General features: G+C 37.8%; 1 protein-coding gene across 1 annotated transcript in view; it reads right to left on the reverse strand.

Moving 5' to 3' along the window:
• The window catches only part of LOC104062149 (uncharacterized), a 197,042-nt gene that overhangs the window by 47,853 nt on the left and 130,808 nt on the right, over positions 1 to 18,381 (reverse strand). Inside the window, exons 15-18 of the mRNA XM_054057879.1 lie at positions 17,865 to 18,083; positions 15,807 to 16,059; positions 11,129 to 11,292; positions 5,889 to 6,048 (exon numbers count right to left, since the gene is read on the reverse strand). Coding sequence (XP_053913854.1) covers positions 5,889 to 6,048; positions 11,129 to 11,292; positions 15,807 to 16,059; positions 17,865 to 18,083 — 796 coding nt within the window. The remainder of the gene's footprint in view (positions 1 to 5,888; positions 6,049 to 11,128; positions 11,293 to 15,806; positions 16,060 to 17,864; positions 18,084 to 18,381) is intronic.

Genomic DNA, 18,381 nt, shown 5'->3' on the forward strand with positions numbered 1-18,381 from the left:
CTCACCTATCTTTCTGAAATAAAGCTTATTGGAAGGCAACAGCACAATTTCTCTTTGTGTTTATGGGAAAAATTCACCCTGCAACTACAGAGATCAAATTTAAGTCTGTTAGATTCACACAGTCAGCTGGATTGTGTTGTTCAACATGTAGTCTGGTCTCACTACCCATTTCTAAATGTAAGCTTTGTCCAAAAAGAGGCAAGAAATCACAGCGATGCTAACTCTTCAAACAGAAAATACACTAATTATGGTATCCATATTTTCTTTAGCTTTTTTTTCATTTACAGTATGGTCCATTTATGCAAGGGGAATCAAAGACCTTGAATGTGAGATTCTGGATTGGGGCAGGGTAGGGGATCCTCCTTTTTCTGTTTCCAATATCCAGCCGCAGGAAAGCAATGTGCCTATTTCCATTTCTCACTCTCTGCTATGTACCATGCTTTCCTCCCTGTAGCACTGGCTCTCAGAGGACTTCAGTCTGCCCGTGGCTTCTCCTTCTGCATCACCCACCCATCTTTGCAAGTAGGGTTCAAACTCCAATGCAGGAGAAAGCCCGGGACTGTAAGAAGAGACAAATTACAATGACCTCAGGTGTGGTACTGCCTGTCTTCAGCAACCTCTATATGTGGCCAAGCAGCTTTGCGACGGCACAAGCTACCTGGAGGCTCGTGAAGCTTCTTCCTCTGAGGCAAGATGAAAAGTTCACTTTGTGCCGAATGGGTTAAATGATTTCATCTCTGCCATCTCCCCTAACACAGACAAGTCCGGCATCAGTTTCATTTCTTGCCATTGCTGATTCCACTAACAAGGGCAGGATTTTGCCCTCAACTATTCACAAGTAATTAATGCGTTATTGAACAGGAATAAATAGATAGCAATTAAATAACAAGTATTAATGACTTATTTATTAACATATTAATAGCTGGCCTGAGAGTAATAAATGCAAATTAGTGTAAAGTGGTACCAAAAATTGTGTCGATAATAGGCCCTGAAGTAATCTCGTGTGTTCAAGATAATTACAAATATATTTTCCTTTCAAAAAACTACTGCCGGGTAATTTTTTATGGTTTGCTATAATATCGTTTCAGAATTAGAAAATTAGCCCTAGTCTCATTAAAATAATTTTGCAGTGCATCAGGCTTTATTTCAAGTGTAAGTTTCACATTATCTTCTTGCCTATAGAGCTTGCATATTTTTTTCAGAAACCCTTTCTACATGCAAAGCTTTTTGTCCTATGCTTGGAATACTGTTGGTGGTGTTTCAGCTTGCTGATTGTACAGCTTTTCTCATCATTATTAGTATTATGTAAAAAGTCCCAGTGCAAGTAGTGGTGGTACCTTGAGGGTTAAATCCAGTAAAAATCACTGAAGGCCAGATTTTCTTCTTTTTACCCGTACTGGTAGTAATTTGCCAGATAAATAGTTCAGAGGCTTTAAATATGAGCAAAATGATGTGAAGGAAAGGAAAATTCCACTTGATGCTTTGCTCTGAATTATCACATAACTTTGGGAAACTGATTACTTGGTGAGGACAACAAGACACGATCACTTTTGTCACATCTAACAAAAAGAAAAACAGTTGGCTAAAACCCAGGGTCCTGATATCACTACTGACCCACTGTAATCAATGGCGAGTTAATGTATTTCTGTCTGCCACTGGTGCTGATATCCCTGGTTCTGGAATTTGACATACATTTAATACAAGCCCATCTCCAAATAAAGCTCAGTAAATATTCAGCTCTGCCTCCCTCATGTTTATAACAAGTTGAGGAGTGGGGGTCGAGAGGGTACCCAGAACACTGTTTCTGCCAATGTTTGTTACTGTAAATATTTCTCTCTGCCTCTGTAGGTGGCATTTTTACTTCTTTGCAGCTTTCCTCATGAAAGGCATTGTAAATGACTTCCTCCAAAATAATCAAGCATGTTTCTGTATTGTACGAGGCTTTGGTGGCTCTCTCCCCACAGTGCCTTCCAAACCGCTATGTAAATGTGATTGTGGACATGTAATGTGTGTACCTGGAAATATAATTCGTTTTGTTGGTAATGAAGGTCCTACGGCACAAATTTATTAAAGGTATACTTTACCATGGGATAATAATTGGGTCGATAATATTAAACTCATAGGCTCATTATTTAATTGCAAGGGCAGATTATGAATACAGCTTCTGAAATGTATTTTAATGAAAAACACTACATTCTGACCTAATCATATCAACCTTATGCTATCTAATTAAGGATGCAAAAAATCATTATATTGCAAAATATTAGTTCCAGCTCCATCAGGCTGCTAGCTGTCCCTTCATGAATATATATATTTTTTTACTCTATGATAAATATTTAATGAGGTAAAAATGACAAAATTTGCATGTAGGCAAATTAGTTTAATAGAGTGATATCTTCTTGGTCTAGAGAAAGTGACCTTTTTCCTATCAAAAAAACGACTAAAAATACTTCATAATGATGGCGTAGATGTCATTCCACAAATGACAAATTGGTTCTCTGAACAATATAAAAATTATAAAATGAAATAACCTTAAATTCTCATCATACTGTAAATGTGTCCTTTGCTGCTGCGTTTATCAATTAATAAAAGGAAATTAAGCATATTATAAAATATCCATTAATGGGGCAATTTTTAATCCAGGAAATAAAAATGAGAAGCACATGGTTAACAGAAAGAAAATATTGCAAAAACGTAGACCTATTTTTTTCCTGAAGGTTTGACTGACTATTTACCGGAATGACCTCCATTTAAAATATATTTTTTATGTGGAGTGATGTAAGATATGGCAGTCTCATGCTTCTCTTTATAAAAATTGCTCACAGTTAATTTGGTATCTTATTTAAAAATTAACACATTAGTAATGCACACAATAAGGCCTAGTGATGTGTCTTCCATACTGATTACTTTGTACAATTAGACATACAAAAAGAAAGGGACAAGATAAATACCTTATGCAAATTCATAGCAGAAAAAAAAAAAGGGTCTTTCAGTATCTGCAATGCCTAGGAGCATGAAAGACAGTTCCTGGTCTTGCCGGGAAATGCTCTGTGTGGAGAACATATTTCTGGAATACAGCAAGGTTTTAGTAAAAGACTAAATTTGCTAAACAGCTAACGAAACTTGATTCTAAACTATTCTCTTTTCCATCGCAATAACATAAACAAGAAATTGGAGCAGAAGGGGCAGATTCCAGATTTCTGAAGAACATTGGTCATTTTTTCACGGGATTAGTGTTTTGTACAAATAGCTCAGGAGTTTTGGATAGTGTTCTTCACTCACAAATTTTCCTCATTGTGAAACAGATTCTATACCCACTGAAATAAATGGTAGAGAACCTACTGATGCCAGAGATGCAAACTTCCACACTCTTTCCCATCAATACTATATGCTTATATCGAACAGTCTGCACCAGTACGTCCCATAGAGGACAAGAACGTTTAATACTGTCACAGCCTGGAATTTGATTAGGGCTGATATAGAGGAAAAGGCATGAAATTGGTGAAGAAGTAGACAGAACAGAAATCAGAAATTTGGGGACTTAGTGTAAAGACAAAAACGTACACCACTGCACTTTGTCAAAAGGAAACATGCAGTGCTCCCTACTCAGCGTAGGGAGTCCTCCCTCTGTTCTGATTGTAGCCTCAGTGCTGCTGGATCTGGCTGAGGCTGGGTCCATTTTAAAGAATCTTAATGTATGATCAGGGACCCACATTTCAATACGGCATTTCATAAATACCAAGTTTAGTATTGGGAGGAAAACAAGGCACTTGCATGTCTATAGGCATGGGTCACATTTTTCCTTTTTCTGCCTTCTGAAGCATTTCTTATTATAGCAGTGGACAATCCAGATTTCTTCCATTCAGAGACAGACTATTTGTAAACACAGAAGTAATTTTTCATTCCAGTCATTTCCATTTGTCTTTACCCACATCCTCTCCTTCTGCCCACCACCTCCCCTCCTCCCCCCTCCCTCACCCTTACTCAACCCTTTCTGCACTTCTGCAAGAAATGTTACACCAGTAATATTATTAGAAATTTATTCAGCACTTGAAGCAGAAAAGCAGTTGTTTGCATTTACCATATCTGCCACATTTTCTGTATGACGTTGGTAGACTTGGCATGTAAAATGAGGTCCACTATTCTTTGTTTGACCTTACATAACTTGTAACAACAGTAATAGAAACCAGTCATCAGTGGCTATGCTTTAACTTGCAGCAGAATGTTTTTAAGTGTAAAAAAAAAAGGTTTATTTTCCTTACTGGCATAAAGCAAACACATGCTGTCTGTATAAAAAGTGGGAATGTCTGAGGCAGGTGGCCTCATTAAACTTACTATCTGCTATTTCAATTCAATTGGCACATTCACCTTTTTGCTTTTCCTTTCAGGGTCCAAACTGTCATCACAAAAAAAAAAAAAAAAAAAACCAAAAACGGAAAATAATTACAGCTGGGCCAGATGTTTATGGCAGTCACAACTGAGGCTATATATTTATTTAAACTGCTTATCTTTCAGAGGTAGCTATAGAGACTTGAAAACCTGCAGACTCTAGTCTGAAACCAGTTGTTCCAATGAAGAAGGGAAGGGAAGGGAAGGGAAGGGAAGGGAAGGGAAGGGAAGGGAAGGGAAGGGAAGGGAAGGGAAGGGAAGGGAAGGGACGGGAAGGGAAGGGAAGGGAAGGGAAGGGAAGGGAAGGGAAGGGAAGGGAAGGGAAGGGAAGGGAAGGGAAGGGAAGGGAAGGGAAGGGAAGGGAAGGGAAGGGAAGGGAAGGGAAGGGAAGGGAAGGGAAGGGAAGGGAAGGGAAGGGAAGGGAAGGGAAGGGAAGGGAAGGGAAGGGAAGGGAAGGGAAGGGAAGGGAAGGGAAGGGAAGGGAAGGGAAGGGAAGGGAAGGGAAGGGGAATTTGAGAAGACAAATTTTCTTCTTATCTAAAATCTGTTCATTTTTACATTGAAGCAGCACAGCGACTGAACAAAGCATTGTGCAGGAAGACACTCACACATGTATAAATCCAGTTGATGAGCATTTTAACAATTGTCCAAGGGCAGCTTTAAATGGTAGACCTTCAGAAATTAATAATGCTGATACAAAGCCAGAAAGCAAGAAAAAATATTTCCCTTAAAGAAGGAAGAGAGTCCCTCACAGACTACTGACCATGTCATTTCTGTTATTTTCAATTCTCTGAAAGCAATTATGACCAGGAGTCTCATTTGTGGATGATATTCCCAACACTGGACACTTTGCAAACACGGATATATCTTCTGCACATCACAGCTTAGAGTCTGTGTATGGTACTACAGGCTAGAGGCTTAACAGAAAACAAAGAATTATTTTGACAACTAAAGCAAAGCAGACCATTTTCAGACCTCTCCTACCTCCTCTTGCACATTTTCAACTCAGCCCACTGTTCTGGGTGATCCTAGAAGGACAGGGGCAGGAAAGAAAGCATAGCTATCACATCTGACCCACTAAACTCATACTCCCTCCTCACTGCAGCCCTCACTCATGCCCTTGGAGGGAGAATATTTGACTTGTCCATGGAGCTCCCCATTTTGTGAGCAGACTGAGAAATTATCTGGGGTGATATTGACATTTGAACAAGTAACAAGTCTCTATGATCCAGTCAAGAATCACCAAATGGCATAACTACTTTTGACAACAGTGATGCCTTTGCATACTAAGCAGATTGTAACCCCTCAAGATGTTCAGGCAATGCATATACATCACAAAATTCTCCTGAACATGCTTCTTAGCTTCTCCATTCAAAGAAGCACACTAAGAATAATTTTCTTCTATATCTAAGTCCTTTTAGGTAGTAAAGAGAAATACAAGCCATTAATTTGCACCAGTATGTTGCAGACTCCTTCTGAAGACTCTGTTTACCACTCACCATCCGTCTTTCACCATTGATTCCTCTCCACTGCTCAGCTCTCTTCATAATGTAGCTCAGCTCTTGACTGGAAATCTCTAAATCCAGTGGAACAAAAAATGTGCCTTCCTCACCATGAATGCGTTGAAATACATCCAAAAGCCAACCTTCACTATGTAGCCTAAGGACACAAATGACACATTTGTTTTCTCTTTGAAAGGACCCTTCATGAAAAAAACAAGGGTGTCTTACCCTTTTGTGGATTTCTAAAGCTTGGTGTCCCCTTCATGACTATATTCTCTACCCACGAGTAAGAAGCTTCTTTCCCACAAGGTCTCCAACATTCAACCCTTCCCAGCTCGCTGGAGACTACAATACCTGAATGAAATCACATAAACTTAAGCAGCAATTTCTTTTAATTATTTCAAGATACTGACTTCTCAAAAAGATCCTGATCTTCCTTTCCTTCAGAAACATCCATTGTCTGTCCTTAGCATCAGCCGGGTAACTAGTTCCAGTGCTTACATGGAGTACCTCAGGCATGAATGGAAGTCCTGCTGTGCCAGGGTTCAATAACAGGCAAACCACATCATATAGAAAGGAACTCCTCACCAGTTTTTTCATCCTCAAACCTGAAGTCTATACAATCTAAACTTCTCTTGAAATTAGAAAAGTTCATTTCATCTGTTGCCTTTGTTTTGCAATGACGTTTTTGTGCTGTGGGAGGGAATTGAATAAGCACTACACAGTAAAATTCTCTACCACAAGAAAGGCTTGCTGTGTGGTATTCCTTAATGTAGGTGAAACCAAGAAATATTGTGAGGCTTTTGGAAAAGCCTTGTGTCACATTTTTAGCCTTAGATGAACTTTAAAACTTCAAAACATTGCTGTTTAATTCAAATGGAACCTCTTCGAGTTCATATGTCTCTCATTCTACTTCTATTCCAAAACCAGGGCATCAGAAAATAAAGATCAGAAAAGCTAGACTCTCAGACTTGGATATTGAACTGAGATCTTTCCTTTCGTACCTTCTTCCAAGCTAATACTTTATCACAATTCAGTCATTGCTTGATGCCAATCTCAGTTTTTCCGTCCTTTGCAGGCATTGTCTGGGTAGTCATGGTAAGTGCAGGGATTGCTGTGTGGCACTGCAACCAACAAAAAGCCCAGATTTCTGTGGGGGTACACATGTTCTTAATTTCTGACAGGTGGGAGAGAGGGAGCAGAGGCACAACTCATTTGTCTCTCCAAACGCTCATCCTTCTCACGTATAGCAGCACTACATGCAGTTCTTGTGGCTGATCCTTATTTTTGGCTCTTGTATTGCCATGTACATGCTAACAATGTGTGCACAGGTTGAGGAAATGGACTGTTCGAGCAAACCAGAATGAAGTTCGCATTTACACAAGCTCTACATTTCACTTTACAGCACACAAAGTAATTGTAAAGAAGCACATTCAATAAGCTGCTTTGTACAGTTTTGCCCACAACTGAGATTTATCATGGAACAGAAATAAGGAGATGTCCCAATAGACAGCTTTTCAACTCAATCTCAGGAAGAGATTTAACTCTCTTTTCAAAAGTGAATATGTATTTAGGGTCAAGATCTATATCCAAGAGTTTCTGTGATGGAGTAGCTATTCTGATACTGAAATCTGGCAGCCTGGCCCAACATCACGTTAGGGATTTACATTTCCGCATTGCCATAAAGGCACTCCCTGTATGGTTTTCCCTGCCCTTCTTTTTTGAAACATTCCATTTTGAAGATGCAGCCCTAAATTTGCTGTAGTTTCCAAGCTGTCATTTTGAGATTCTCTCATCAAAAGAAGAGAGCAGCTGGTAGACAACCTAATTGAGATGTAGGTAGTCCTGGGAATATAAACAAACTCGCTACCAAGAAAGAACATAATAGATAAAGCTCTAAAGTATGAGAAGCAAATCAGTGCTAAGGCAGAGTAGGATATTAAAGTATCTTAAAACATGCTACAGAAGAGATTTTTTTCTAAATAACTAATACTCTTCATGCAGTAATTGTCCAAATTTCACATAGTCTTCAAAGAAAAGGTTGTCTTTTAATCCCTGTATCTACATTAGATGTTCTTTCAACACAACAGATGCATTTTTAGATACATTGACTAGTAACATTGACTGTGTTTAGTTGAAAAACTAGCGATCAATCTGGTGGGCTTTCTGGCCTTCTGCTCATCTTGAAAGTATAATATTCTGGCATTCATCTTAGAAATTCCAGGTCAGCAATTTAAATTACTTGCCACTTGTCTTGCTAAACAAGAAAAAGACCTTGCCATTTATTTAAGCTCACTTAATGTAACATTCTTATTTCAAATGAAGTAAAATTTAATGCAATTAAATTACTGTCTACTTGCTGCCATAAACATTTTCTACATGAAGATTTTAAGCACATGGTTATAAACAATATAATTAACTTTGAATTAATTAAGAACTATGAAGCCTGTCTTCCAGCTTTGTTCTTTTTGCCCAAAAGTACTCAGCCTGCTCCTGGTACCTGCTTTAATTTCTTTTCTTTGGCATGAAAACTAATAAAATGCCTCTTGTATCTTAACATGCTACCTTATAAATATGACAATGATAATTGCTATTGCTGATGTAATAAAGAGCAAAAAAAACCCAGATGCTGTTTTCTAGAGATGACACCCAGTATAATACAATTTAATTTATTTATCAGAAAGAACAGAAAGCATTGAAATTATTTGCTATCCAGAATCAAATATAAAAACAGACTTCTCAAAAATTTACAAAAACAAAAATTTGAGGGTAGAGTGGGTTAAAACAATTTATTACATCTTCACTTAAGCCTTTCTCATCCCTTTTTTGCAAAACAACTATAAAAAATAATTTTGCTGTTAACATTAACAAATGTAGATTTTTTTTGAAGGTTTTTTCTAAAAAAAAAAATATCAGCAAATCTAGGCTTTTTCCAGTAGACACTTTTAGTTGACTTGCATCTGCATTTTCTCACAGTACAGAAAGCATTTCACCAACAAATTCCTGACTGTTTCTAATGTCTAGTGGTATTAAAATGAAGGAATCGCAAACAGTGTTACTTCATTTTTCCAATATGTAATTAGAATATCTCTCTATGCTAGATGTACTACCGGCTCCCAAGACAGCCAAAGAGAGCCAGATTTCTTGGGGTATGCTGGTTTATAAAGACACAAACTTACTGCTTACTGCTATTTATCCCCTGCCCACAATTTCATTGTCTTCCTGGTTGTTCATCACGAAGCTTTCTAACTGCGACAGAAATAGACATTTCCCCTACTTGCTTTGGTGGTCTGATGGGTTCACCTTTTTTAATCCCTTTTTCATACTCTGCTGAACACTTCTGTTAAATGGCAAATTGCTGGGTAATTCTAACCAATGACACCAACTCCACCATCCAACAGCCAAAGTGGAGTGCTGTCTTAAGACACAGAAAGCGTGTTTCAATATTTTTATTGGTTTACCTTACAAGAGAAAGATGGGGATGCCTGTGTAAAAATGTTTTCTAATTGGAATAATATTACATTTGAATATCTTTGAGATATAACACCTGAAAAATAATCACACAAAGGAATACTACTGTCTTGGCTATAATACTATTTTCTCTCAAAAACAAATGCTGTTATATCAATATTTAGGAACAAAAATATTACGGATTGTAGAGATGCTTTCCTTAGAAACATTTTAAAAAGTTTTAATGCTATCATTATTGGACTGACAGTGTGCTGCTCAAGAGTCCTAGTGAGGTCCAAGGTTCCCATTATGTTGTGGACATAAAATGAAGAGAAAGTTAATCCAATTTCAGAAGATTATAGTATAACTTTACACTGCACAGACTCCAGTATTAGAAATGTTTCATTTTGTTATCAAGCAAAAACTTCAAAGACTTTATGCACTGTAACACATTTTGTTACATTCTCTTTGCTTTTATATTTTGCTATGAATCATTTTTAAAATCTGTTGTACAAAGAGGACTTTTTTCCCCTGGTAACGTTCTTCCCCCCACCCCTTTATTGGAAAACATTATGGGAAAATTGATCCAGAAGGAAAGGAACCTTTGATGATCTTGCACCTGTTCCCCAGACAATGAAGATGTTGGTAATATTCTCATAAAAACCTGCCTTACAAATGTTTTAATTTAAATTAATTTTCCTGAGTAATAAACGACAGCAGCTAAAACTTATGAAGCTATTCAAAACTATTAAGTCAATGATTAAGAAGGCATTAACATCCCAAAAACTAATTAACTAGACTACCAGTACATTGAAGCTGTGTACAGCTTCCAGGAATGCAGAAGCTTTGAAATACTATGCAGAAATTTAGATTGCCATTTATCTTTTCCTGCCTGCTGCAATTGAATTTGTGGAAAGTAGACCAAGAGATGATTCTGTTAGATGGAGGGAGGATGCTGAGCTTTTCTATTCTTACACCTGCATGCATCTTGCCATCGTGTACAACTTTTTGTTGGTGCTTGCCACCACTCGTTGTTCATGACTGGATGAATCAAAGGCCAGTACAAAATTCTTACTGCATTTATAGATGAGTCACTCAGAAAAAAGAAAGTACAGTTTTATATTCAATAAATTAGAAAACCTATCTCATTCATTTTCAGTGACCCACATCTGTCTCTATTTAAAGTGATGGGAAAGGTAGTGATTAACTACTTCATGATTAACTGAATATTGATAACAGGCTAAAGCCACGGAAATATTGTTTGGATTAAGTCATTTCATGCTGTGTGTTAAAGCCTCGGTCACACCAAGTAAAAAATCCTTTATCATCAAAAAGCTGTAAGACTCTGGGGGCCAGTGCAGATTCAGAGAGGGATTCTGCACTTCACACTACATGTAGCTTTCTGAATTTTTCCCTATTTCTGAAAAAAAATCTGCTTGGAAGTCTAAAGATTGTGTCAACCAAAGTACCTAAATAAAAGGTACACAAAATTTAGAGCTTATACCCTCGACACAGACACTGTTATCTGAAGGCAAAGGAACAGAGGCTCCTAGGCTATAAAAAATCATCATATCAACTGTGTTCTTTTTGTGGATATAATTGGCTCCATCTCTGACTTGCTGTGTCCAGCAAATACCAGTGCATTAAAAGTTAAGCTGGAGGTAACCCCTCCGTGATCACCTGCAGTTCTGGGCTCTGGATATTTGACATTTTCTAATATCACTTCATCACAAGGGAAAGGGCTTGAGCCTAAGGTCTTAAGGGAATAATGAGACAAAGAGACATACCTTAAAAAGTAGAGGTACAACGTCGTTGATGAGATGATGGATAGAATTGCATAAAGCATTACAGTGATTAAGACACCAGGAATACCTGACTCCTCTGCTCTTACAAAGACCCAGTAGAGCTTTGCAGCATCAGCAATAGGTTCCTCTACACTGTTTCCAAGTCGCTGTCATGGGGGAAAAATATCAACATAAGAAAATGCCAAACTTGATTAGACAATTTACCTATAGACATAAAAGAACCTGGATTTCTTTATAAGAAGGATTTAACTGTAATTTGTGGGGCATACGGCTTGAAACAAATTTTTACACAAAATTTGAAATTAACCATGAAATGTGTAACAAATTATTTTCTGGCTTATTTGAGTACATCTATAGTGACTTACTGAACAAAACCAAAGTCACAGTGAAAGTACTTAATTTAAGATTCATTAACATATTTCAGGAAAATTGGGAGAGTAGGAAGGCTGAAATTTGCCTTATTTCAACAACAAAAGGAGAATACTATTGAATAATTTATGCTGCTGTTTTTAGGAGTGCTGAGTAAGCGGAAAACCCTGGTGTCAGTGCGTAATTCCAACCTGCTCAAGTCTCAAAATGACTTATTCTTGTCACAAAAAAAATGCTGGTGCCGACCAGACTCTGAAAGTTACTCATACATAGTATTTTGAACCTGCACACTTTGGGGGTTGTGTTCACACCAGTTACCAACTTTAGATCAAATTACTACCACTGGAAAACAAAACTAACCATCATGTTATCTGAAATACTTAATAGAAATATCAGTGTGTTTGTGTGTTTTGCTTAGCTGACACCTCACATAGCTTTTCCCACCAATGCAACAAATAACAGAACCAGTCAAAGAAGGTGGTAGATTCACAAATCTTCACTGAAATGCAATGAAGTGATAAAAATAGAGAAAGCAACTACAAGTAGATTAACAAGGGACACCAGCAGGCTTTTGTTAAATTTTGCCCAAGGGGATTGACCATTTTTAGTGCAGAAGGGACAAGTTCCTCTTTACAAAGTAGTATTTTAATCTGTGTACGTGCATTATCAAGCTGTCTGCAAACTTTTAGTCAGAAAATCAGATGTTCCCCTCATTCCCCATTCCTAGAGTCCTGCCAGTCCAGTTTGAGAAGGTACAAGGACAATCTGTACCATTGAAGAACCAACAAGCGCCAGCATTATTTTATGATATTGTTTTGATTTAATTTCTTTCTTTCCTGAGAAGACATAGACACACCCAATGAGACCAATAGATTTCAAGATACCTGACTGTACCATACTGCTTCTGCTGGGGTGGAATTAAAGATGCCTTTTAACAGTACAAAGTTGAAACCATATGTTTTTTCTTTAATAGCTTTTCTAAAGGTACACGACTGTTACATACTCTGCTCAGTTATGCTACTTATAGTTTATATTCAACTGCTTTGTAAGCAAATAAACAGGTATAACTATTTTCATTCTACTGAAGATGAAACAAATCTTCAGCATTCTAAATATCATAAGGAATTAATATGCATAGAATAAAAATAGTAATTTAATTGGGAATAAGGTGGCTTGTGTAGTTTTTTAAATATTCACAAAGAATCCTGAGGGTTTCATAGCACTCCTATACTACCAGTAAAATATGAAAAAAAAATTCCAAAAAGCTATTCTTTTCCTTTTTTATCCATGTCTGGCTACTGTATTGACACATTATTGCCCTCTGCTGGATCGATTTAGAAGGATTCAGGTACATATCATGGGTCTTCTGCTTCTCAGAGCCAAAACAAATTCCTGGCTTCAATTTTTTCTTTTTAAAGTGACACAGTAACAACCATATCCATACTAAACCATTTTAGCACATTTTGCAAGGATATGAAACTACACCACAAAAAAATCCAGTATTTTCCATTCAGTGTGGGAGTCTGTGACCTCTAGGCTTCAAGAAACCCACACCCTCTGGATTAACTTGCTGGGAATAATCCTTAGGAACAGTCAAAATTTTCTCCCCATTTTTGGCTGCCTTTGTGGTGACATGAATAGTAAAGGAAAGACAATTACAAGTCTGATGATGACCTGTACAAGGACTGAAATTCTTGAATATATTTCTGTTCTCTCTCCACCCTTTGCCACACCGCCAGGTTTCTGTAATAGAAATTACAGGTCCCAGGAGACTGGTATTAGCATATAAAGACTAGTCATTAGTTCAGATCTGTCTGTATTCTCTAAAAAAAAAATAATAAATCCAATGGAATACTCTGGTTCTGTTCTATCTTCCATTGTACCCTCTCTCTTCCAGAAAAAAAAAGCTGTCTGCCTCCGCTGCCTTCTCACCAAAGAGACTGTCTGCCAAGGAAAAACCTCTGCACAGCAGCCACATCCTGACATCCCTCTAGAGAGGCAAAAGTCTGAATGGGGAGTAAGAACAAATTTGTCTTTTACCAAAGCAGTTCTTTGTGGCAAAGCAAAAATGGCATGGGGAAAATGCATCTTTCTGTCAAAGAGATTGTGCCCATTATTTTATGGCTTTCAAAGACAGGATCCAAGAAAGTTGTTTTAATTATAAATTGCTTAGATAACTTTTGTTAACAGCTGTCTTTGTTTCTTATCACACTATAGAGTGATGGTCATGCGAGTATTTTGCAGTCTCTAGTGTTTCTTCTGGTGACGTATCTACATGTCTAAGGAGCTGTTACTCCCTGCATTTTACAACATACAGAGGGGCAAAGTGACTCGTCCTGGGAAAGCTCAGGCAGAACTGGAACTAGAACTGTATTCTCCAAAGTCATAAGAAAGTTTCTTAGCCCTGGAATTTCGTTCTATAAGCCAGTAGTAAACCAAGCCTGGAATCATACATTTGACATAGCACCTTGAACTATGATTTGAAACACCCCAAACATACTACTGGCTTTCTAATATTCCCTTAAAAATAAAATCAATTAGTTAGTAAACAGAGAAAACTTTGTCTCCAGGCCTATCTGTCATTTTTCATAAGTATTAAGGTCATTTAAGATACTAAAATACATTCTAGCACTAAAAACTCATATACAACAGACAACGTTTTAGAAATGTTTGGTCTAAAATTGATTGGCAAATAAATCTGAAATAGCTGCTGAAAGAATGCCAGGAGAAAAAAAAGTTACAAATGCAGTAATGAAAACACGTATAAGAAATCTATCTTCATTTCAGAAGGGATATATACCGTATATTGTGTAATATTTGAACAAATGAGTTTCTACCAAAGACGATCTTGGTGGGTAAAACTGCCAAAATTTCAATATGAAGTAGAAAGTTGTGCTTTTTTTTTTCATGTTGTAATGAAAAGACTTGGTTACTTCATTCATATCTCACTTTTTGCTCTGATCAAGCAAAGAAGCCCTATTTGAAATTGATAAAGAATCCAGTCTGACTAGAACTGAATTTTCTCAATATAAGTGTGGGCACACCTCAGCCTTTCCTCCAGTTTTTATGTTTACACCAATATTAGGGGGAGAAAAAAGCATTTTAAATATTTATATATCTCTAGCCTGAATATTGTGGAAATATTATTTTTTCTCCTAAGGTAAAAAAAGTCTCCATCAGTATGATTACAACTAAAATTCAATTCTATACAGGGTTTACACCATAAATTTATTTTTTTTAAACAAAACCCACAAATTAAACCAAATAAAAGCAGATTGTCCAGGTGAAAGCTATGTTTTGTTGCCACATGCTTAAAATATGACAATTACCTCCTAAGTGAGCTCAAATTAAGTATCTTGAAGAGCTATATTTTAATTTTCAAAAAACAATGAATAGGAAATAGCATGTAAACAATGGAAAATCATATTTTAACAGGAGCAGAGGTTAGCAGATGAGGAACTAAGACCTCAGAAAACCTGATCCACAACAAGGACTGTGGATTACTGCTTGATCTGAAGCAAGCAATAGAAACAAAGATGCCTTTGAAAGGCAGACAAGGGCAGAAGAACAGCAATGTCTTGCCCTCAGAAAAGCTTGAAGTGCTTTGCACCCATTGAAAGGACCCCGTGTGACCCGTACAGTGAAAGCCAAATCTGAAAGTCACGTTCTGTGAGACTGGGCGTTACCTCATATGTGATAAAAGCCCAGATCATCAAAGTGCAGAAAGGCTACACAGTGTACACATAGGCCCAGGTGCAGTTGGGAGCTCTACTCTCATGATTTCATGTATGATGAAGCTCCTTCCTTAAAGATGTCTGTCTGTCACTCTCACAAGGCTTTTTAGGTGTGCCAGCGAGTCATATTAACTGTGTTGCATGTGACAGAAGTACACAATAACCTCTCCTTTTGATTTTGCTATTCTGTTAGTCTGTTTCAGCTCTTTAGAAAGATCTTGAAGTGCTGCTCATCAGGACTGCTCATTAACCCATCTCCATTAACATCCAAAATTGCAGTAATCCTTTTCAAAGCAGATGCAGTCATTCCAGTGGTAGATTTACTTTCTTATCTCCATATATGGCTTGTACAGTGCTTTTAATTTTATGCAGAAACACACTGACTTCATTAGATGGGAATTTGTTAATAAAAAGGTAATGCATAACATTATTATTTAATTTCTTTCTAACTTTCATGTTCCATTGCCAGGGGTGGAATTTCATATCTCTCAGTGATTCATTGAATAAAACAAACTTTTGCGTCAGGGTCTCATTCCAGGTTATTTTAAGTGACTTACCCCCAGGACTGAATCCACTACGAACACTGCCAAGGGGTCTAGCACTGTCCAGAGTCCCAGAGCTATGATAAACTTTGACAAGAAGGAAGGGAATGAGTCAAACAGATGCTGACAGCCCCATTTGATCAGGACCATAAGAAGCAGCACTGCGTTCAAGGTTAGGGGTCCCACCACAACCATGACCAACTCTTCAGTGGTGTGCAGCAAGGAGTTCTGATAGCACAGCTCAACGGTGTGTGGGAAAAGCTGGAATCTGTAAATAAGCAAAAGAAAGGGTTTTATCTGTGCTCCTGGCCAAACTATCAAAAATTCATAGAATAATGCAGACAGCATGTTATATTGTAAAGTTGCATCCCTATCATGGTCATAATCCTCCTACAAAAAAAAAAAAAAAGAGGTATGAAGCTACTGAAGTTTTTCCCTTCTCCTCCTGCTTCCACATCACTTGAACTCCTCTGACTCTCAGTTCAGTGGTTACACATCCAGGCTCTCGGGACTGTGACGGCAGGGCTGCAGGAAGACATTAGCTCCCAGTAACACCAATGTGAGCATAGGCCCTGGTTTCTCACCCCTCTCTGCATACTGCAGCACCTCTGGACACCGCACAAAATGGAAAATGAGTTATGGAAGAGTGAAAATGTCCCTCTTGCCACCATGGGGTGCTGGAATTTGAAAATCTCATATAATGAGCAAGTTTGCTGGCACTGTAGGAGACAGGAACTGCACGGTATTGAGTTACACACAGATATTGATATTTAAGGCAAAAAAAACCAGGCAAATTTTGTTCCTATGTAAAGATGAAGTGGTTCGATTTTCCATTTGGTTCCAACTTGTGAGTAATACTGTATTTGGTGGGACTAGAGAGAGCACTCAGCTCAGTCTCTTGTTCTGCATGCACACAGCTACAGACTGGGATGCTGATTCAGTGATGATTCTTGGCTTGAAAACATTATCCTCTATCTAGCAGGTTGCCTGGGACATCTGTAATTAGTGGCTTTGAACTTGACCACCTCTGTCTCACACGTTGCTTCCTTCTGTTGTGTTTCCTTTGCTTTCACAGACTTTTGATGCTTGGCCTCCCAGAAGTTTTAATGCCAGCTGGCTGAACCCTCCTGGTCTGCACAAGGCCAGAAATGAGAGATGGATGGCTTTGCATTAAGATCTAGAAGACAACCTTAACAATACTCAGTGCTGCCCAGACACCCTGTTCAAATTTTTGCCAATAATCCCAAGTATCACAGCAGACACAGGTCAGAGTTGCATGCTACTGGCTCCTACTAACTGATTCAGTTTGGCATGACACTTTAAAGTGAAGAAAAGAAACAAAAAGTTCCTACTGGAGAAATCTTCCCTTCTCTAAGCATGACTGATTTTTTTTTGCTCTGTAAACCCATTCTCTACTCCTACAACAACATAAGGGGAACTATCTATCACCTTGTGGACTTTTCTCCATCTTTTCTTTTTTCATGCCAAGTAATGACAAGTAATGATTTTCCTGGAATTCTCTAGAGAGCTCTGATTCTTGAGCTAAAGTCAATATATCATAGAGTTAAAATTGGTCAACACATTGCACTCCTCATAGTAAAATTGATATACGTAAGTTAAATACTTCAAAGCATTTTACTCATAGATAATTTTGGTAGCATCAAATATGATTTAAATGCTTCTTCAGTTTTGTGCACTTCTTAGGCATTTTTAAATACTTGATCCAAAACGATAAACGATTCTTGCAGAAGAAATATAACCTGCTGCATACCTCAGAGGGAAGAGAGGTAGGCATGACACAAGATGCACAAATGGACACATCCTATTCCTGGCTGAAAATTTACATTTTTGACCCATTCACCTTTGTTTTAGGGTCATATTTACATATTAGATCATTTGGAGTCTGGACATGGTCCTTGTTCTCCTAGTGTCTGGAGAGGCTCCCATCAGGACTTGCATGCAGCACTCTTAGCACAAGTCTTAGTCATCAGTTCTCTTTATAGTGCACAGGAACCCTTTTGAATCAATTATTTGTAGAAATATTCCAACAGTGAAAAAAGGAGCAGGACTTACTTTGTAACAGGAACGGAGATGGTCTGAAGAAAGAGCCATTGGCTCAAATAATGTAGGTAAAGTCTCATGAACCAAAGCAAAACTACTAGCAGGGCAAGCAGCCAGAAGTCCCCGGAGCGCCAGTGTGCAGGTCCCAGCTCTGAGAAGACTGTGTATACCACAAAATGGAAATGCTCAACAACTCGCCTGGACAATTTCACTTCAGCAACAGAATGACAGCTGGAAATATATGGAAATAAAACAGTGTCATGCAGAAAAAATTACAAGAAATAGCAGTCCCTAAACCACTGTAGAGTCCTGTTATGTGGCACAGATTCTAATTGTAACTTTTGATTGACTAACGCATCTGGCAGGAAAAAAGGAATAGTTTTTTTCCATTGCAGTCTAGATGATAGTCACACCATTTTCATACAGAAAACAGCAAATAACATCTAAACTCAAGGTTTAGAAAATATTTTGCTGCCATTTTAATTTTAATTTTCTCATAAATTTCTCCCTGAGGACCACTTTATCACTT

Source organism: Cuculus canorus, chromosome 2 (genome assembly GCF_017976375.1).
Source record: "Cuculus canorus isolate bCucCan1 chromosome 2, bCucCan1.pri, whole genome shotgun sequence".
Lineage (NCBI taxonomy): Eukaryota > Metazoa > Chordata > Aves > Cuculiformes > Cuculidae > Cuculus > Cuculus canorus.